Raw genomic sequence first — 21969 nt, 5'->3', positions numbered from 1 at the left:
TGTGATTAAATAGGGTTATAATTAATAATATAAAAATGAGAAATCACTAATGCTTTTTAGACTTAACATTTTCTTTTTTTGTAGGTTTCAGGCACAGAACTGTATATCCAATAATGGTGAAATGGATCCCACTAATTATGACAGAAATGATGATACATTTAAATGACTTGGATGTTTTATAGGTATGATCTCGTGAAACCTTGAGAGAAACTGAATGACGAATGAAACTATTGTTCCTGTTTCACACAGAAGAAAACTGAGGTTAAAAGGGGTAAAGTAATTTTGCATGGCATGAAGTAGAAATTCAAAGTACAGGAATTTGAACTTGGTTCTGTCCTTTTCTGAAGCCCTTGACCACTATAGACTCAAACATCACCTTGTTTTTCCACTCATTCAACAATTTTTTTTTAAATTATCTAATAGGTTGGCAATCATCATGAGCCTCTGTTCTCATTCTGCAAATGGTGAAGCTCTCTATTGTCCTGACCCCACAGTTCCTGTCCCATGACCAGGGCCAGCTCACCAAGGAGCTGCAGCAGCACGTAAAGTCAGTGACATGCCCATGCGAGTACCTGAGGAAGGTGAGTGAGTGCAGACAGATGGGGCCTGGTGCCCTTGAGCAGTTCCCGGGTCTCAGCTGCCACACATCTCATAGCGGGTGATGCTGGGGGAAGCTTACGCAGTCACAGTACTGGCTTCTTCCTCTTTTTCTTTCCATACAAGTGGCTTAGGGGTGGGGTAGAGTAGTTGACTTATTTGGATGAAAACCACTATCTTCTGTCAGAAACTCAAAAGGAATCATTGCTGGCATGGTAACCTAAAGAAAAACAACCAGACAAGTGCCCAACGACACTTAAAAAGGTTATTTATTATCTTGCCAAGTTTAGGCTGGGCGTGGTGACTCATGCCTGTAATCCCAGCATTTTGGGAGGCTGAGGCTGGTGGATCACCTGAGGCCAGGACTTCGAGACCAGCCTGACCAATATGGCAAAACCTCGTCCCTACTAAAAATACAAAAATTAGCCGGGCATGGTGGTGTGAGCCTGTAGTCCCAGCTACTCAGGAGGCTGAGACAGGAGAATTGCTTAGATTCAGGAGGTGGAGGTTTTAGTGGGCTGAGATCACGCCATTGCACTCCAGACTGTGCGAAAGAGCGAGACTCTGTCAAAAAAAAAAAAAAATTATCCTGCAAAATTTGAAAAGGAAATTCAAATCAACAGCTTCTAAACTACTTTTTAACATGACTCATAATAAGAAATACATTCTATAGTACATATATATGTTCTATAATTTTGAATAAAAGAATTAACCACATCACATTTATTTTACAATATGTAATACATATTTTTTATTCTCCTTCATTTGTTTTGAATGCTCTGTGCAGTCTACAAAAAGTCCAATAGTAATAATTAAATTAGTCATTAAGTTGAACATTATCTTGTCTTTTAAAATGATAATCTCAAAAATGATCTTTTATTTTTGAGATTTATATAGATACACACACACACACACACACACATATATATAGAGAGAGAGAGACAGAGTTTCACTCTGTCGCCCAGGCTGGAGTGCAGTGGCACAATCTTGGCTCACTGCAACCTCCATCTCCCGGGTTCAAGCAATTCCTCTGCCTCAGCCTCTGAGTAGCTGGGACTACAGGTGTGCACCATCATGCCCAGCTAATTTTTGTATTCTTAGTAGAGATGGGGTTTCACCATATTGGCCAGGCTCGTGTCAACTCCTGACCTCGTAATCTGCCCACCGTGGCCTCCCAAAGTGCTGGGACTATAGGTGTGAGCCACTGCACCCGGTCCAAGATAAAATTATTTTAACAGTATACTATGAAGAGAAAAACACTGGCTATGAAAGAATATGCATAGTTTTACCCTGTTTAAAAATAAAGATTGAAAGAATACATATGCAAATAAGTTTACTTTTATTTTTGGTAATACTTTACTGGATTGTCTGAATATTGACAATCAGTATGCATCATGAAGCTACATGGCTAACATTGATTACTCACTGTGTGTGCCAGGCCCTGGGTTCAATGCTCTACATGCACTTATATTTCATTTAATTCTCTCTGCAACCTGAGATGGTATAGCCACCTCATTTTACAGAGTTGAAACTGAGGCTCAGAGACTGAAAGTTAGGCCTGAGGTTACAGTCAATAAGAGGCAGAGCTGGAACTGAAACCTACGTGTGTCTGACCACCAGTTCATGTTCTGACGGCAGGCTAGTCTGCATCACAGAGCGTGGGGTAGATGGTGCATGCCTGCTAGGATGGACTAGGTATCACTGTAGGTAAGAAACAGCCCCAAACGATGGAAATGTACACCACTGAAGGCTCTTTTCCTGCCCATGCTGCACATCCTCCATGGCTCTCCTGTGCCCTGTGCCCCACGTGCCCTCATCCTGCCACGAGAATAAAGGAGCAGCCTCCATATGGGAGCTGTCAGCTGCTCTAAGAGATGAAGGAGAGGGTGGCCAGTCTCAATGGCTCCCAACTCTTTTGCCTCGAGGTGACACGCTTCACTTCCACTCACATCTCTTGGGTCAAAGCAAATCCCATGGGTACATCCACTTTCAAGTGGCCCAGGAGAGAACCTGAAATACTCGGTGGACTCCATTAAGGCCGTCATATGGTGTCAGCCTGCATGGAAGACTGTGGAGGGGCAGAGGAGGAGAGTGGGGAACTGATGGGAAATGACAGGAGGACTAAGTCACCGCAGATTTGCTTTATCCTCAGCCAGGTGGAGTTTGTCCCAGAGCTGCACAAAATCATCACCAGCATGATGAAACGGAGTAGACTTCAGAAAAAGCAGTTTGGTCAGATGTAATCAGCAGTGAACTCAGAATCAACTGAGTGACATTGAGTCAGTAAATCTCTGACTGCCTCAGTTACCCCATATGATAGTTCTGAGGATGGGAACATTGAGAGAGTTGATTTGGAAGGATATCAAGAGTAAAAATTCCAACATTTTAGTTCCTTTAAGTTAAATCCAGGCACTCTTTTTCCTGCAAGTCTCCTGTTCCTTTCAGATTGCACAGGTGAGAGTGCTCAGATTAGGGCTGGAGGTTGTAAACTATTGCTCCCACACTGACAGTGCCCCCGTGTCGTGCATGTATTCTGTGCATTTTCCTGTGCTAAACACTCTCCCAAAACATCGTGGGGCCTGATTCTTCCTCTTTGTTCCAATGGCCCTGGGTGACTCCAGTGCCCATTCAATGACCAGGACACAGAGGTCTTAGAGAGATGCTCCATGAGGCCCCAGGTGCGAGCCTGTACCCTGCCGGAGCATGAGGCAAGGGACAGGGCATCGTCTGTGGGGATAGTGGGGGTAGTGGGGGTAGTGGTCAGCCAGGCTTGGTGACTCTACTTGCTCACCAGATGATCCTACACCTGCCACCTCCGATGGATCCACTGCCTCTGTGCCTGCCTGTACTGCTGATGCTCCAGTGGATAACTCAGCATCCCAGCCTAGGCCCAATGCCACTGAAGATGGACCTGCCCCCTGGGGACCCAGGAGTCCTACCAGTCAGCTGTCCCCAGGAGTGCCCAGACCCTCATTCTTATCCAGGACCTAGGAGCCCTACCCCTGGCCTTCCCTCATCAGCCGTAAATGATGATTTACTGCTGTTACCATCATCACTGCCTTCAGTGACCAAGGGCCTTCCAAGGTGCCAGCTCTGGAATGAAGGATGCCCTTGGGAGGTGATGACACTCAGGTACACGGGTGCTCAACAGATTGCTTCCTTCTATCCTCAGACGGTCTTTGCATGCATGCAGCCATTGGCACTCCCATTGTATGGAAGGAAACCAGCCCAGGGTCACACAGCTGGTCAGCAGCAACATAGCTGGTCTCAAATCTAAGGTGCCTGGCCATGCCTCCATGAGGGACTCCCTGCAAGGGAGGTTGATCCTGGCTTTGGGGAGCCTTTCCTGGGCTGCACGAATAACCTCCATTGTTCGAGACCCCAAACTCTGCTCACATCTTCCTTTCCCTGTCTCTGCTTGGGCTATGATCACGGTGACTCTAGCAGCCCTTCATGGACATTATACTACTCTCTGCCATTCACTTTTGCTCTAATCTGACTTCAACCCCCACTTACTTGGTCTCTCCTTTTACAACCAACACAACCGAAATCTAGGGCTTCTTTTTTTTTTTTTTTTTTTTTTTGAGACAGAATCTCATTCCATTCTGTCACCCAGGCTGGAGTGCAATGGAACGATCTCGGCTCACTGCAACCTCCGCCTCCCGGGTCCAAGGGATTGTCCTACCTCAGCCTCCTGAGTAGCTGGGATTACAGGTGTGTGCCACCATGCCTGGCTAATTTTTGTATTTTTAGTAGAGACGGGGTTTCACCATGTTGGTCAGGCTGGTCTCGAACTCCTAACCTCGTGATCCACCTGCCTCAGCCTCCCAAAGTGCTGGGATTACAGGCGTGAGCCACCATGCCCAGCCAAATCTAGGGCCGGAACATGGCTGCAGCATATAAAAAGAATTGAATTCCATACTTTTGTTAACCCTATTTTTTGTTTGTTTGTAGTTGTTGCTGTTTTTGAGACAGAGTCTCGCTCTGTCGCCTAGGCTGGAGTGCAGTGGTGCAATCTCGGCTCACTGCAGACTCTGCCTCCCGGGTTCAAACTATTCTCCTGCCTCAGCCTCCCAAGTAGGTGGGACTACAGGCACCCCCCACCACACCCGGCTAATTTTTGTATTTTATTAGAGACAGGGTTTCACCATATTGGCCAGGCTGGTCTGGAACTCCTGACCTTGTGATCCGCCCACCTCGGCCTCGCAAAGTGCTGGGATTATAGGCGTGAGCCACCACACCCAGCCTCTGTTTTGTTTTTGTTTTCCTTGCTTCTTAGGGTTGTTTTTCTATTTATGGTAAAGGCATTGGCTTTCCATTTGTAGCATCAATAGAATGTTTCCTGTTTACAATAACCTTATGTCATAGTAAATGGTAAAGGGATTTAAAGCAGTGGTTTTCAGCTGCCAGAGGCCTGAGAGAGTTTGGGCACACTCTGTGTGATCCGGCAGAAGGCCTGTGGAAAGTTTAGCAGAGGACAGGGCCAGGAAAGGTGATGGACAGTGGGGGTCTGTCCTGGTCACCAGGCCCCTGGGTCCTGCCCACCTGCTTGGAGCTCCCCACCCATCACACATGATGCTGCCAAGCCCTCTGGGTATTGTGGGCAAATACCTTAGGAGAGAAGCTGATGAACTTTGTTTCTTGAAATGCACAGATTCCTTGGACATCCCTGAGAGGTCAATCATGAAAGTCAACTTGGTTTTCTCCCCCTCATTTGGGTTCAGAATTTAAAGTCCACACACACAGGCAGTAAGATGATATAGATAAGGACATCATCACTCGGTTTCGGATGTTAAAATGTCTAGGTGGGTTAGGGGTGATTTGCGATCACACAACCTTGTGGCACAAAGAGGAATTCCCAGGCCAGAGGGAGACATTTTATTGCCATGTTATGATCTTATCATTGAGTTGAAAGGCAATCTTGTTTCATTTTGGATTCTTTCTTATGTTTATGTCTTATAAGGGCACTTTGAATTTCCAAGCAAATAATAATTTTGAATTAGCTTTTAATCATTGACTTCTAGCACAGTTATATGATCAGAAACATGCTGTGTGATTTGATTGCTCTCAAATATATTGAGATTTGTTGGAACAAAATAAGTCAGGTTAATTTTTGTAAATGTACCATGCATGCTTAAAATGAATGTATCTACATTTGTTCCTGAGATACAGGTTGATGGATGGATGGCTACATGGATGTGATGGAGATGGTTTACTATCGGGACCTTCCGCATCCTGCTGATGTTTTGTTGCTTAGGATATGAATGGCTGAGCGGAGGCTGTAAAACCTGGCACCCTGCTTGGGTATGAGGTTCTTCCTGCCATCCTGCCATCATTTGTTTTTTACGTTTTGTCGCCAAAAGTGACCTTGAGGAACCCTGGGAGCTCAGGAAGGAAGGAGCGCCCAGAAGCAGGGACAGGGAGCTGGTTGGGGAGGACCAGAAATCAGGTTTGTGAAGGTTCCAGAGAGGACCTGTCCTTGCGAGGAGTGTGGGAGACTGAGATGGGGGAGGGGTCATTGGAATGATGCGGGCGCTACTTGGCGTTGTCCATTGTGAGGCACCACCGGGGTCATCAGGGATTGGTGGAGAGGGAGTATAAAGCCCCAGGGTTGCCAAGGGAGGGCCCAGACCGAAGAAGGTTTGGTGGATAGCAGAACCTTTTTGTCTCCCTCTAATTGCTTCTAAGCCTCACGCTCCCTTGCCCCGCGTGTCCTGTTGCTTCCCTGATCTTCTCCGTGACCTGTAGCTAAACCTTCCACCAGCGCTTGAGAACTTAATTTGAACCGGATCCTTTCCCAGACCCCTTTCTTCTTCTCCTCCTCCTCCTCCACCTCCTCCAGGTGCCCAACAGCCCCCTTCCCCTCCTTTCCCTTCCCTTACTTCCCCCCTTCCCCTCCCCTTCCCCTCCCCCTCCCCTCCCCCTCCCCAACTCAGATCCGGCCCCGGTCCCCGTCCCCTTCCCTCCCCCCTGCCCTAAGCCACCTCCACCTCTGTCCTGGCCGCCTCAGGGCGCCCTGAAAGGACCAGGACATGCGGCTGTGGCTGCGGTGGTGGCTCCTCTTTTGGCTCCTGCTGGGATTTATCAGCCATCATCCCACCCCTGTGAGTAGACGCTGGACCCGCGGGGTTTCTTCCTTTTTACTGGGCTGTGTCACGCGGCATGAAATTACACAGCTCAGGCCTGTAATCCCAGCACTTTAGGGGGCCGAGGTGGGCAGATCACTCAAGTCCAGGAGTTGAAGAGTAGCCAGGGCATCATAGCGAAACCCCATCTCTACAAAAAATTCCAAAAAAGATTAGTTGGGCCTGGTGGTGCGTACCTGTTATCCCTGTTACTGGAGAGGCTGAGGTGGGAGGATCGCTTGGGCCCAGGAGCTGGATGTTGCAGTGAGCCGAGATGGCCCCGCTGCACTCTTGTCTCTAACAAACAAAATGGACCAAAACAAAGTGAAATGTCATTTGATTTGTGTCATCTGGTTTGATGACTTCTTTTTTTTTTTTTCATAGACAGAGTCTCACTCTGTCGCCCAGGCTGGAGTGCAGTGGCAAGATCTCGGCTCACTGCAACCTCCGCTTCCGGGGTTCAAGCAATTGTCCTGCCTCAGCCTCCTGAGTAGCTCAGATTACAACGCCTGGCTAATTTTTGTATTTTTAGTAGGCCACCACACCTGGCTAATTTTTGTATTTTTAGTACAGACGGGGTTTCACCATGTTCGCCAGGATGGTCTCCATCTCTTGACCTCGTGATCTGCCTGCCTCAGCCTCCCAGTGCTGGGATTACAGGCGTGAGCCACCGCGCCTGGCCAAAATATATAACCTTAAGTGTAAGTTTACTAACTTTGGAAAGTACATACACCAGCATAAACCAACCCCCTTTCAAGATCTACATTATTTTATTTATTTATTTATTTTTTTGAGACAGTTTCTCCCTTGTTGCCCAGGCTGGAGTGCAATGGGGCAATATCAGCTCACCGCAACCTCTGCTTCCCAGGTTCGAGCGATTCTCCTGCCTCAGCCTCCCGAGTGGCTGGGATTACAGACATGTGCCACCACTCCCAGCTAATTTTGTATTTTTAGTAGAGATAGGGTTTCTCCATGTTGGTCAGGCTGGTTTTGAACTCCCGACCTCAGGTGATCCGCCCGCCTCAGCCTCCCAAGGCGTTGGGATTACAGGCGTGAACCACCGTGCCCAACCAAGATCTACACTATCATGTCACCCCAGAAAGTGAACTCTCACTCTTCCCAGCCAGTCTCTTTCTTATCATAGGTTAGCTTGCTTATTCTGGAATTTCACGTATACAGATGCATGCCATGCCATAGGTACTCTTTTGTGTCTGCTTTGTTCTGCTTAACACCATGTTTCTGAAATCATTACCATTGTTGTATGGTTCTCTAACTCCATCATTTCCATTTCAGACACAGCATATGCTGAGTTCAACCTGATGAAGGGCTATCTCTGTTTAATTCACCATCTTGAAAGAAACATTTAAAATTGAGATGTTTTCAAGAATATATAGTTAAATCCTGAGGAATCGATGTAGAAATGTTATCACAAGCTGTCTGAACTTAGGGGAAGTCTTCGTCTTCACTCACATAAGAGTCTAATGGAATTAATATCAACAATCTTAGAGAAATCCCACACTATTCATGCCATTTTCATGATCTCCGCCTTGGTAATTTTTTTTTGAGACAGAGTCTCGCTCTGTCACCCAGGCTGAAGTGCAGTGGTGCGATCTCGGCTCACTGCAACCTCTGCCTCCCGGGTTCAAGTGATTCTTCTGCCTCAGCCTCCCAAGTAGCTGGAACTATAGGCGCGTGCCACCATGCCCTGCTAATTTTTTGTAATTTTAGTAGAGACGGGTTTCACCGTGTTAGCTAGGATGGTCTCAATCTCCTGATCTCGTGGTCCACCCACCTCGGCTTCCCAAAGTGCTGGGATTGCAGGCGTGAGCCACCACGCCCGGCCCACCTTGTTAATTTTTAAGCACTAAAATTTGATCCTTATTTGTGAATGAAGTAATCTCTTCATTTTATTATTATTTTTTTTTACTTATGCTGAGCTTTAAATGACAAAGATTCATATAATCCAAGAGAGAAGTATTATTTAGAGGGATTCTTTTACCATGTGATATATAATAAATGCATCCAATGTTATACATCAATTTAAAAAACAAGTAAATAACTTTAAAGAAAAGATAACTACTGGCCAGGTGCAGTGGCTCACACCTGTATTCCCAGCACTTTGGGAGGCCGAGGCAGGTGGATCATGAGGTCAGGAGTTGGAGACCAGCCTGGCCAAGATGGTGAAACCCTGTTTGTACTAAAAATACAAAAATTAGCCGAGTGCGGTGGCAGGCGCCTGTAATCCCAGTTACTCAGTAGCTGAGGCAGGAGAATCGCTTGAACCCGGGAGGCGGAGGTTGCAGTGAGCTGAGATCATGCCACTGCAATCTAGCCTGGGTGACAGAGCAAGACTTTGTCTCCAAACAAAAAGAAAAGATAATTACTTTATACTTAGCTTATCTTAGCCATGAGTGACGGGCTGCATGTGGCCCAGGACAGTTTTGAATGCAGTTCAACACAAATTTGTAAACTTTCTTAAAACATTAGGAGATTTTGGCCAGGTACAGTGGCTCATGCCTGTAATCCCAGCACTTTGGGAGGCTGAGGCGGGCAGATTACCTGAGGTCAGGAGTTCGAGACCACCCTGGCCAACATGGCAAAACCCCATCTCCACAAAAAATACAAAAATTTGCTGAGTGCATTGTCAGGCACCTGTACTCCCAGCTACTCAGGAGGCTGAGGCAGGAGAATCACTTGAACCTGAGAGGCAGAGGTTGCAGTGAGCCGAGAGCATGCCACTGCACTCCAGCCTGGGTGACAGAGTGAGACCCCATCTCAAAAACAAAACACCAAAACAAAAACAAAAACAAAAACAAATGGCTGGGCACGGTGGCTCACACCTGTAATCCCAGCACTTTGGGAGGCCGAGGCAGGCAGATCGCCTGTCAGGAGTTCAAGGCCAGACTGGCCAACGTGGTGAAACCTCATCTCTACTAAAAATACAAAAATTAGTCGGGCATGGTGGCAGAGACCTGTAATCTCAGCTACTCGGGAGGCTGAGGGAGGAGAATGGCTTGAGCCCAGGAGCTGGCGGTTGCAGTGAGCTGAGATTGCACCACTGCACTCCAGCCTGGGCGACTGAGTGGAGCGGAACTCTGTCTCCAAAAAAAAAAAAAAAAAGAGTTTTTTTTTTAGATCATCAGCTATTGTTAGTGTTAGTGTATGTTATGTGTGGCTCAAGACAACTTTGCTTCTTTTAATATAGGCAGGGAAGTCAAAAGATTGGATATCCCTGCTTTATACCAAGAAAGACAGCACCCCACATTTGCAATGCCTAAAAACACTACCATCCATCTGAAAAACATGAGACTTCTAACTTCTGTTCTTTTTTGTAGCAGTGGAATCCCACGGTGATATCTGAGGGATGTGGTTACCTTTTGGAGGAGGTTGATGGTTTCTAAGGATGATTCTTTCTGAGTGAAATATTGTCGGTGTCATTGACCTTTTCATTATTTCAACTATTATTATTCCAGGTTATCAATACTCTGGCTGTCTATCGTCATCGTGAGACTGACTTTTGTGGAGGAGTTCGAGACCACCCTGGCCAACATGGCAAAACCCCATCTCCACAGAAATTGGATAATTTGATAATTATCATTATTGGGTTTCTGAGACCTTACACATTTACCATTCTCTTCTGCACAAATTACCTTTGTGTGAGTATACTAACTTTCTGTAGAGGTATACTTGTAATCACAAATAAGAATAAGTTATATAAAACAATTCACATTTCTGGACTTCATTATGAATATGTGGTTTTACCCAAACAATCAGGGAAATGATTTATTAGCATAAGAATTATGAAAATGTCTGCCATTTACATTATGAAAATTAAATAGGTCGGTGTTTGTTTAATAGAATGTCAACAGAGCTTTTGGTCAAAAATAAGTTTTTTTAACCTTTGTGCTATTTATCACAAATGGAGTATGAGGTTTCGTCACTTAAATAGGAAATTCTTTCTAAACTCTTCTGCTTTATAGTTCTATCGTATGGGTGGAAGGAAAGCTTCCAATCTCCTCTCTGAAGATTCACTGCAGAAATGAGCTGACAACAGACAGCTTAACAGGAGAAGAAAAACCTAGAACAGGCATAAACATGGGAATCAGCTGAAAAATGAGACTGCTAGAAGGGCCAGATGGTTGATGCTTAAAGAGCACCCTCTTCTGAGGGGAGAGGGAGATAGATGGAGATGTAGGCCATTTAGAGGGGCAGCAAATGATTTTTAGGGGAAATGAAAGAGGCCAAGGAACAAACAATTGGCCTGAGACAAAGTTCCTCTGAGGTCATAGGGACGAGGTGACAAACTGCCGGAAGGTGAAGGGCAGAACTGCACTGCGTCTCATGATGCAGAGAAAGCCCCAGAGAATCTCTTAGAACTGCCCTCCAAGAGAATCAATGAAAAGTGTGTCTGGGCAGGGTAATTTTGAATGACATCATTCAAAGTGCATGTTCCCACTTGCAACTGGAGAGAGATCAGTATGTCAAAAGTCTGTACTTGGTAAGAATTTGGCTGCTAAGTTGTGCCATAATTTGTCTTTTGAGCCTTTTTTCCTTTGGGTAAGTTGAGCTCTACATTTTGTCTTGCCATTCATGACAGTAAAAATGTGGTCGTCTGGGGGCTGAACCTCCTTCTGAACAATGATCCAAGATAAAAGTACTAATACCACAATGCTTTTTTATATTCAAGGGAAGAGGAAGTATGTTTCAGTTTAACCACCTAGATAATTACACGTCATTTGGCACTGCCTTTCAAGATATGTAGAAAACAGAAAATATATGAGTTATGAAGATATCTAGGCACATTTAACATTCTCTATGCCACTTAGTCCTGAACAGAGAATTTTCGGTATAAATTGGAGGAAGCTTTTTTTTTTTTTTTTTTTTTTTCTTTTCTCACCCCCGAGACGAGTCTCCCTCTGTTGCCCAGGCTGGAGTATAATGGTGCGATCTCGGCTCACTGCAACCTCCACCTCCTGGCTTCAAGCGATTCCCCTGCCTCAGCCTCTCAAGTAGCTGGGATTACAGGTGCCCACCACCATGCCCAGCTAATTTTTGTATTTTTAGTAGAGTTGGGGTTTTACCATGTTGGCCAGGCTAGTCTCAAAACCCAACCTCAAATGATCCACCCGCCTCAGCCTCCCAAAGTGCTGGGATTACAAGCGTGAGCCACCACGTGAGCCAGGGGAAGTTGTTAAATTTACCACTTTTTAACAATTCCATTTAGGAAAGTTCAGTTGAGCTGTTGGACTTGGACAACTTCGCACCTCTCATCTTTGTCCTTGTCATCTAGTCATCTATACCATTACCTCCTAAGCAGGGACATCATGGGTGCCATGAAGCATTCATGCGTGATGGCATTTCTTTGCTTGTCATTTCTTCATGTGTTTAACATTTCTCCTAGCTCCAAACTGGGCCAGCTACCTTTCCTATGAAATCTAGCAGTAGTTGTGGGATTGACGTGGTTGCTCTTTTCATCTTTTTAGATTACCCATTGCTTCTCTCAAAATCCTAGTACATGATTTTTTTTTTTTATCCTATGTGCAGAAATCAGGAAAAAACAAATTCTACAAAGAATTTGAAAGATACTATTTCAGGCCAGGTGTGGTGGCTCATGCCTGTAATCCCAGCACTTTGGGAGGCTGAGGCAGGTGGATCACTTGAGGTCAGGAGTTCAAGACCAGATGGGCCAACATGGTGAAACCCCATCTCTACTGAAAAGACAAAAATTAGCCAGGCATGGTAGCAGGCACCTGTAATCCCAGCTACTTGGGAGGCCGAGACACAAGAATCGCTTGAATCTGGGAGGTGGAGGTTGCCGTGAGCCAAGGTAGCGCCAGTGCCCTTCAGCATGGTTGAGAGTGACACTCCATCTCAAGAAAAAAGTCATTTCAATGACTACCTCAGGAGATTCATAGGTATCTGACCCACATCTGAGATGGGATTTGCATTGCATTTTCGCTATGATGAGAACAAATATTTAATATCTTAGAAGATTAAAAGCATACTGTGATAATATGGAAATCTTGGTGGGAATTCAGTCATTAGTGAGAATGTTTTGCGTTAAGTTCAAACCAGCCTCAATGAAGCTGATGTGAGGGAAAGAAAGTGAACTCTGAGTAGAGCAGGGACAGAAGGAAGATGCTCCAGTGCAGATCAGGAAGGAGCAGGGGGTGAAATGTTACAAATTCTAGAACTCAGAGAGCTGAAGGTAATTACTTCCTTTTCAAGTTGTGAAACATGTTAACCTGTGGTAAAATACTTATAAGATGATAATAACCATCTAACCATGTTGAAGTGTACAGTTCAGTTGTGTGAAGTATATTCATGTCATTTTTTTTTTTTTTGAGACGGAGTCTCACTCTGTCACCAGGCTGGAGTGCAGTGGTGGGATCTTGGCTCACTGCAACCTCTGCCTCCTGGGTTCAAGCAGTTCTCCTGCCTCAGCCTCCCGAGTAGCTGGGACTACAGGCGTGCATCACCATGCTCAGCTAATTTTTGTATTTTTAGTAGAGATGGGGTTTCACCATGTTGCCCGGGATGGTCTCCATCTCTTGACCTTGTGATTCACCCGCCTCAGCCTCCCAAAGTGCTGGGATTACAGGCGTGAGCTACCGCACCTGGCCTATTTTTTTTTTTTTTTTTGAGACAGAGTTTCAATTTTGTTGCCCAGGTTGGAGTGCAATGGCACAATCTCAGCTCACCACAACCTTTTCCTGCTGGGTTCAAGTGATTCTCCTGCCTCAGCCTCCCGAATAGCTGGGATTACAGGCATGCACCACCATGCCTGGCTAATTTTGTATTTTTAGCAGAGACAGCATTTCTCCATGTTGGTGAGGCTGGTCTCAAACTCCCGACCTCAGGTGATCCGCCTGCCTCGGCCTCCCAAAGTGCTGGGATTACAGGAGTGAGCCACCGTGCCAGCCTCATGTCATTCTTGTGTGTGTGTGTGTGTGTGTGTGTGTGTGTGTGTGTGACAGAGTCTCATTCTGTCGCTCAGGCTGGAGTGCAGTGGTGTGATCTCGGCTCACTGCAACCTCCGCCTCCCAGCTTCAAACGGTTCTCTGCCTCAGCCTCCCGAGTAGCTCGGATTACGGGCGCCCGCTGCCATGCCCAGCTAATTTTTGTATTTTTAGTAGAGATGGGGTTTCACCATCTTGGCCAGGCTGGTCTTGAACTCCTGACCCCGTGATCCACCTGCCTTGGCCTCCCAAAGTACTAGGATTATACGCATGAGCCACCGTGCCCAGCCGTCATTCTTATATTATTATTTCCTAGGTGTCTTTCCTGAAGACTATCTTCTGGTCTCGAAATGGACATGATGGATCCACGGATGTACAGCAGAGTGCCTGGAGGTCCAACCGACGTAGACAAGAAGGTATGGCTCTGTTGGAGTCCCCATAGTGTGGAAATGAGTTTGCCCTGGAAAGGGAAAGAACAGCTTCTTGCCCTCAGGTTTCTCACCTTCTCTTCTCCTCACTCTCACCAAGGGCTGAGGTCCATTTGTATGCACACAAAGAAAAGAGTTTCTTCCTTTCCAGGAAATAAAATTGGCCTGAAAGACGTCATTACTCCATGGAGACATGTGGAAAGAAAATTTAGAGCGAAAATCCATAAGGGGAAGGTGACAACGAATATCAACCATCATGACAAAATCAATGGAAAGAGGAAGACCGCCAGAAAACAGTAAGATGTGCCTTGACACAAATACTGTTGTATGAACCATGTGCCAATCAAAGTAGACAACTGTAAAGTCCTTGAGAATATTTTCTACAATATTTGTGGCAGATTCAGTGGGTTCAAAGTTGAGTTTGTCCTTTCTGCTTCATTAGTTTAAGCTTTATAATTCCTTTCCCTTCCTACATTCTTGTTTGTCATTTTTTCGGGGGAAGAGGAGTTGCTAGTACTGGCATTGGTTTTCCTTTCTCTGTCTTTTTTTTTTTTTTTTTTTCCTGAGATGGAGCTTTGCTGTTGTTGCCCAAGCTGTAGTGCAATGGCAAAATCTCGGCTCACTGCCTTTTGGGTTCAAGCAATTCTCCTGCCTCAGCCTCCCAAGTAGCTGGGATTACAGGTGCCCACCACCACGCCCAGCTAATTTTTGTATTTTTACTAGAGATGGGGTTTCACCATGTTGTCCAGGCTGGTCTCGAACTTCTGACCTCAGGTAATCCACCTGCCTCAGCCTCCCAAAGTGCTGGGATTAGAGGCGTGAGCCACCACAGCCAGCCTTTTTTTTTTTTTTTTTTTTTAATTTTGAGATAGAGTCTCGCTCTGTCGCCCAGGCTGGAGTGCTATGGTGCAATCTTGGCTCACTGCAACCTCTGCTCCCAGTTTGAAGCAATTCTGCCTCAGCTTCCGGAGTAGCTTGGATTACAGGTGTTTGCCAGCACATTTGGCCAATTTTTTTTTTTTTTTTTTTTTGAGACAGAGTCTCACTCTGTCACCCAGGCTAGAGTGCAGTGGCATGATCTTGGCTCACTGCAACCTCCACCTCCCAGGTTCAAGCGATTCTTATCCCTCAGCCTCTTGAGTAGCTGGGACTACAGGCATATGCCACCATGCCCGGATAATTTTTGTATTTTTAGTAGAGGCGGGGTTTCACCATATTGGCCAAGCTGGTCTAGAACTCCTGATATCATGATCCACACACCTCGGCCTCCCAATGTGCTGGGATTACAGGCGTGAGCCACCGTGCCCGGCCCGATTTTTGTATTTTTAGTAGAGACAGGGGTTCACCATGTTGGCCAGGCTAGTCTTGAACTCCTGACCTCAGGTGATCTGCCTACCTCAGCCTCCCAGTGTGAGCCACCGCACCCAGCCTGGATTGTTGAATTCAATGCTTGGGTCACCTCCAGATTCATTTTCACAGTCTTTCATGTTTTGGTCATATTACATTGTATTTTGCTGCCATATGACTGATCTTTTTTTGTTAAATGTGAGATAGTTGTTAAAAAATATTTAGCAATGAATTGAGGCCTAGTAGCATGTTATCTTGCTGCAGAAGAGATGGGAGTCTACTTCTGGGGGATGGTCAGGGGTCCTCCATACAGGCGGCAACTGAGGTCGTCGGTGCAGGCTCAGTCCCTACAAAGGCCAGGGTATTTTCTGTCCACCTTTATTCTGATGCATGACTCTTCTGGGTCTCAACCAGAGCCAGTGGACTTCAGTATGGGTCGCTTTCATTGGCAGACCCTCAATCCACTTGTTTTCCATCTAATCCCATGCATGTGTGCAAAAGCTGCTGTGCTTCTTTGCATCTCAGTAGTTCCTTCTGGAATTCAGCAATGAAACTCAGGGAAATGGGTTCCAAATGCGAGGCTGACTTTCGTCCTGGGTTTCCTTCTTCTCCATCTTCACCTCATGTCTGTTTACTGCCATGTTAGCAATTTGATGTATTCAATCATGAGTTTTATATTCTGTTTGGTGTCCCCCATTGTTCTCATCGGAGATCAGAAGCTTCAGATGCACTTATGTCAACTCAAGAGTAGAATGCTTCCTTAGCTTCCCTCCAGAGTCAGGTTTTGTGTTTCTAGTTCCCAAGTGCACAGCAGGAGTAGTGATGTCCTCACTGGCTTCTCATTTGCATTAAACTGTGAGCTTCTTTAGCGTGGGGACAGGACCCTGCTCCCATTGCATTCTCAGCACCTCACCACACACTCCTTGTTGGAGGCCACTCCAGACAGCATGTGCTGAAGGATGCCCTGTGGTCAGAAACAAGTTCATTAACTTTCTCTTTGAAGTGTTTTTGTCCCTGTTTCCTAGCATTCTGGGAATTTTACACATCCTTCCTATAAAACCAAGTATCAGGTGAGATCCTTAGGATCAGGACCATGAATCAAGTGGTGTGAGGGCAACACAGCAAACTTACCCTTTTTAGGCCATTTCCTTTTTCTGCCCTCAATCTCTGTGAACTGAACCTTGTTAAAGTCAGTCAACACCAGGGTGGATGTTTTGCCATTGTCACCTATTTTCAGGACATAACACCCTGACTTAGGAGCCATTCCGACCATTTCTAATTCAATAGATGTGCCCAGCATTCAGATTGCCTTTTCTCTCAACCAGGATCTTTAAAGTCGATGACAAGAGTTCCAGTCCTGAATCATGGCAAAGTGCAGTAGTGAACTGCGGGGTTAATGACACCATATTCTGGAAGGATCTCTCTATGGCTGATGGTCTCAGTTCCGGCATCAGCCTCTGACTGAGAATCAGGTCTCACACAGGAGGAGTCAGATGAGGAGCAATCCTCTGCTTCCGATGGAGTTAGTTGTGATGAATTGGTGAGGTCTGGTTTTTCACACTGAACTAAAATGAGCTTTCACTGTGTCAAGCACAAGACTGACCCCAGAGACACACATAGTGCACCTCATAGAAGCTTTTAATAGTCTTTATATTTACTAAAGAATAGGACTAACTATGGAAGTATGAAGATGAGCTGGAAATGACAGGTGACTTGCCAGCAGGCCAGAGTGTGACTTTTTTTTGTCCCTCAATGGGAGGTGTCAATTCTCCCTTTGGTTGTGAGAATCAGTTGGTTCATTTCTGGGAAGGTTGCAGGGGGGATCTTTGAATCACAGCCTTCAGATGCCAGAAGGGCAGAGGGAATCCCACACGGGCTGGTGGATCATGTGTGTGCATTTCTCTCCCTTCTAATCTGAGGAAACTAAGCATGAAAGAATGTGAGCATGCAGAAAAGGAGAGGCAGGTATCAGAGGCAGAGGAAAATGGGAAATTGGATATGAAAGAAATACACACCTACAAGTGAGTTCAGAAACTGAACCCCACCCTCTTGGGAAACGCCCATTGGAGTGTTGTTTTTAACCTTTGTACAGTGTTTAGACCCAGTAAATGCAGAAATAGAAACAAATGGTCAGAAGACATATCGTGAGAGAGAGAGAGAGTTCACAAAACAGAAAACAAAGTACCTTAATATTTACCAGTGACCAAAAGATGTGAAGTAGCAAAACGTCTCCTGACCCCATTGCCAGCTAGACTGTGTGGAAACTCGGTTCATACCAGCCATTCTAGGGGTGGGGTGAGTTGTTGTCATCCTTAGGAAAGTGTGTTGTTGTAGGATCAACCACATCCTTCAAAAGGACTATGCCTGTTTATAAGCCCAGCTGTTTCTGCCCTGTGAAACACGGTAAGGATATTAATACAAAGAGAATACAGCTTTATGATAAAAGATGCTCAATGAAGGATGAATTAGGGATATACTGAGAATGGGGAAGGAAACTATCATCTCAGAAGTCAGCAGGCAGTAAGCAAGAGGAGGAATCAATATAGCAACAGTTTGGATCAGACCGTACAGTTTTTTTGTTTTTGTTTTTCTGAGATGGAGTCTGGCTGTGTCACCCAGGCTGGAGTGCAATGACGTGATCTTGGCTCACTGCAACCTCCGCCTCCCAGGTTCAAGTGATTCCCCTGCCTCAGCCTCCCGAGTAGCTGGGATTACAGGTGCCTGCCACCACGCCCGGCTAATCTTTGGTATTTTTAGTAGAGACGGGGTTTCACCGTATTAGCCAGGATGGTCTCAATCTCCTGACCTCGTGATCCATCCGCCTCGCCCTCCCAGAGTGCTGGGACTACAGGCGTCAGCCACCGCGACCGGCTCAGACTGTACTCTTATAGCCATCTGAAATACATTTTCTAGGTAGAGATAGATTGTGTAAGGGTACAGTTGTGAGGATAACAGAAACATGGCAGATTATTTAAAATCATCCTGAAAGTGGTGCTTTATCTGATGAAAGTGATTGTAATCCATAGGAAAATGTTTCAACGTGCGCAAGAGTTGCGGCGGCGGGCAGAGGACTACCACAAATGCAAAGTAAGGAGCTTCCTCCCCGCAGTTGCAGGATAGTTCAGTGCTGATGCAGATGATGCCACGGCTCTTAGACTCTCTCAACATTCAATTTCTCATGTGTTGGCTTTTTCAGATCCCCCCTTCTGCAAGAAAGCCTCTTTGCAACTGGGTAAGTTTGTTTGTTTTCCTTGCTTTTGAACATAGTCTGCCAGGTCAGGACATGGATACATTTTTCTCCCTACAGCTCTGTGCTCAAGCCCTGCAGAGGGAGATGGCAGAGAGAAAGGCTGCCTACAAGCATCACAGTCCCATCCCTGTTGGTAACCATGTTGTGCAAAAACACCTTCATCCCCACCCAGTGGGGCCCCTGATCTAATATTCAAAGTGTCAGAGGTTCCATATTTGTAATAGCAAATGGGCCCTGACTGTAAATTAGTGAAGAGTGAATGTAACTTATTACCCACAGGGACAATTCCAAATGAAGGCCTTAAATGATGCTCAGCTAAGCTGGTTCTTGTGTGGCCTCTGTACCTTCAAAAGCTGCCGAGTCCTATGATTACACGTGACGGGACTTGTACACTTGAAGTGAAACACAGTTTTAAAACTTGCTTTGTTTAGAATTCCCACCTCATTTTTCCATGGACAAAAGTATTCTTTATGTCCTAGTGCACTTACAATTTGGTATTACCTGGGAGTGAAAAGAAATATTACAGCCATGCCTAACTGACTTCTTGAGGTAAGATTGTTCTGTCAGAAAACCCTCTCCCAGTTCCCCTGCAGCTCTTCAGGAATCCACATCTCTCCAGAGCTCTTTGTTCTCATGGGTGGCACCTCCAGAGTGAAGAAGATCCTTTGTCAAGAAGGGAAACAGAGGGGAAGTGAGAGGGTCCTGCAGGCAGAGCTGGAATCAACTTCCACTCTGCCTCTTGCAAGCTGTGTGACCCTGGGCACAATTTCTCGTTCCTCTGGAAACCTCTGTTTTCTTAGATTTGGAGCAGGGTGGTCACACTGACCTTGCAGAGTTCTGAGAATCAGAGACAGAACATAAAAGGCCTGGAAAACATTCTCCAAAAGGAAGCTGCAACATGTGTGGACAATGGGCTTTTCATGCCTCTCTTACTATCTGTTGACCTGGTGCAAGAAACATGCTCTGGTGATGGCTGTGAGGGAGGAATGAGGATGGACATAGACACTCCTGTGTCTCAAACATGCTTCTTTATTACTCTGTTATGACTCTGTCTTCCCTGGGGCAGGACCCCAGCCTGCCTACGTTTGCAGACAGACACAGTGGCATGTGGAGACAACAGTGTGTCCCAATGACTTTTCTTTACTCCCCAGCTGTCGGCAGTACTCAGTGGAAGGGTGATATTATGACACTGATACTGCTATTTTGAAACCTGGAGGATGGAAAGGTGCAAAAATCTATCACCAGCAACAGAAGGTGCAGACCCTGTTGGTGGCGGTAATTTTGTCCATCAAATGAATATGTGTGAAAACATTCCCTTCTTCGGCCCTACAGGTCAGAATGGCGGCAGCGGAGCATCGTCATTCTTCAGGATTGCCCTACTGGCCCTACCTCACAGCTGAAACTTTAAAAAACAGGATGGGCCACCAGCCACCTCCTCCAACTCAACAACGTTCTATAACGGATAACTCCCTGAGCCTCAAGACACCTCCCGAATGTCTCCTTCGTCCCCTTCCACCCTCAGTGGATGATAATATCAAGGAGTGTCCTCTTGCTCCTCTTCCACCCTCTCCTCTTCCACCCTCAGTGGATGATAATCTGAACGAGTGTCTCCTTATCCCTCTTCCACCCTCTCCTCTTCCACCCTCAGTGGATGATAATCTGAACGAGTGTCTCCTTATCCCTCTTCCACCCTCTCCTCTTCCAGCCTCAGTGGATGATAATCTCAAGACTCCTCCCTTAGCTACTCAGGAGGCCGAGGCGGAAAAACCACCCAAACCCAAGAGGTGGAGGGTGGATGAGGTGGAACAATCACTGAACCCCAAGAGGCGGAGGTTGAGTAAGCTGAGAACACGCCATTGCACTCAAGCCTGGGCAATAAGAATAAATCCGTGGGTCGAAAAAAAGAAAAAAATCAAAAAATAAAACAAAACCCACACTCCAAAAACAAACTAACAAAGAATAAATAAATAATATAAAAATAAAATAAATACTGCAGTCCTTATGTTATTGCTTTGTTTCAATATCTGGTATGATTGCCTGAGGGACCTGAGGTTTTTAATTAATTGTAGGGTTTTTTTTTTTAATCTTTAGAAGTGTTTGGTTATGTAAAATATGATTATTATTATTTTTTTTTTGAGACTGGGTTTTGCTCTGTCACCCAGGCAGGAGTGCAGTGGCTCGATCACAGCTCACTGCAGCCTCAACCTCCTGGGCTTCAAGCAGCCTCAGCCTCCCAAGTAGCTGGGATCACAGATGTGTGCCACCACGCCTGGCCAATGTTAAAAAATCCTTTAACTTTTTTGTAGAGATGCACTCCTGGACTCAAGCCATCCTCCTACTGGTCCCGACCACCAGCCTCTTTCTGATAAACATTTACACTGTTTATTATCTGATGCCATTTCTATCTTCTTCCTTGTCGTCCAGACATCAAAGAAGTAGGTTTCTTCAGGGTTTTCTTTTTCAAGTCCTCATTGTTAAAGATCACTCACATTAGGGCCAGACACCACGACTCATGCCTGTAATCCCAGCACTTTGGGAGGCCAAGGCGGGCAGAGCACTTGAGGTGGGGAGTTTGAGACCAGCCCGGCCAACTTGGTGAAACCCCACCTCTACTGAAAAACATACAAAAATTAGCTGGGCGTGATGGTGCATGCCTGTAGTCCCAGCCACTTGGGAGGCTGAGGCATGAGAATCGCTTGAACCCAGGAGGCAGAGGTTGTAGTGAGCCAAGATCACATCAGCACACTCTAGCCTGGGTGACAGAGCAAGACTCTGACTCAAAAAATAAATAAAATAAATATCACTTACATTAGATATACCCAAGGGGTGTTCTATAGAGAGTTGGAAGCAGTGGTTATTGCAACAGGCGCACGGAAGTCATCTGGCTATGCCAGGATGCCCAGGGGATACTCGGGGTGGATGGCATAGTGGTGCTGGGGACTCACCGCACAGGACGCTCTGATTGACGCACTGCCAGGAGTAGCGCTCTGTCTTGGGGCTGCAGCCGGCCTCCTCAGCTCGAGTGTAACAACAGTCGTGGCCATGGCAGCACCTGCGGATGTCACATGGGCAGGACAGCAGGTGGGTGAAGCTCTCTCCTGGCCCTCCTCTCTTGCCAGGACCATGGGTGACTGAAGACCCCCAGGGAGGCACAGCATCCTCTTATCTAAGTTTTTTTTGTTTTTTTTTAAGAGACAGGGTCTTTCTCTGTCGCCCAGGCTGGACTGCAGAGGCACAATCATAGTTCACGGCAGCCTTGAACT

The 21969-nt window shown here is 46.1% G+C and overlaps 2 protein-coding genes across 9 annotated transcripts in view; both read left to right on the top strand.

Moving 5' to 3' along the window:
- LOC117978822 (eukaryotic translation initiation factor 3 subunit C-like) overlaps window positions 1-1194 on the top strand; it is a 40258-nt gene extending 39064 nt beyond the window's left edge. For 2 of the 8 annotated variants that reach the window (XR_010110199.1, XR_010110197.1), the window contains 2 exons: window positions 183-261; window positions 424-1194. The gene's annotated coding sequence lies outside the window, so the exon portion shown is untranslated. Of the gene's footprint in view, window positions 1-84 lie in introns of all 8 variants that reach the window. The other 6 variants (XR_010110196.1, XR_010110195.1, XR_010110201.1 and 3 more) reach the window with 5 other exon arrangements.
- On the top strand, window positions 183-20694 carry LOC129393045 (nuclear pore complex-interacting protein family member B8-like). Its single transcript, XM_063597422.1, has 8 exons — window positions 183-271; window positions 495-581; window positions 10196-10378; window positions 13998-14097; window positions 14261-14405; window positions 18483-18543; window positions 18653-18688; window positions 20039-20694. Exons 1-8 carry the CDS (start codon window positions 215-217, stop codon window positions 20627-20629), a joined length of 1260 nt encoding a protein of 419 aa, XP_063453492.1. The 5' UTR covers window positions 183-214; the 3' UTR covers window positions 20630-20694.
- The last annotated feature ends 1275 nt before the right edge of the window (window positions 20695-21969 follow it).

Source organism: Pan paniscus, chromosome 18 (assembly GCF_029289425.2).
Source record: "Pan paniscus chromosome 18, NHGRI_mPanPan1-v2.0_pri, whole genome shotgun sequence".
Lineage (NCBI taxonomy): Eukaryota > Metazoa > Chordata > Mammalia > Primates > Hominidae > Pan > Pan paniscus.
Note: the sequence above shows the minus strand (reverse complement) of the source record. Positions and strands in the feature narration are given on the sequence as shown.

Excerpts from the sequence above, each read along its gene's own strand:
- LOC129393045 (XM_063597422.1), top strand. The coding sequence starts at position 215 with ATGACGAATGAAACTATTGTTCCTGTTTCACACAGAAGAAAACTGAGG. Across the intron at positions 582-10,195 it reads CATGCGAGTACCTGAGGAAG|GTTATCAATACTCTGGCTGT; the intron begins GTGAGTGAGTGC and ends TTATTATTCCAG. Across the intron at positions 18,689-20,038 it reads GAAAGCCTCTTTGCAACTGG|GTCAGAATGGCGGCAGCGGA; the intron begins GTAAGTTTGTTT and ends TCGGCCCTACAG.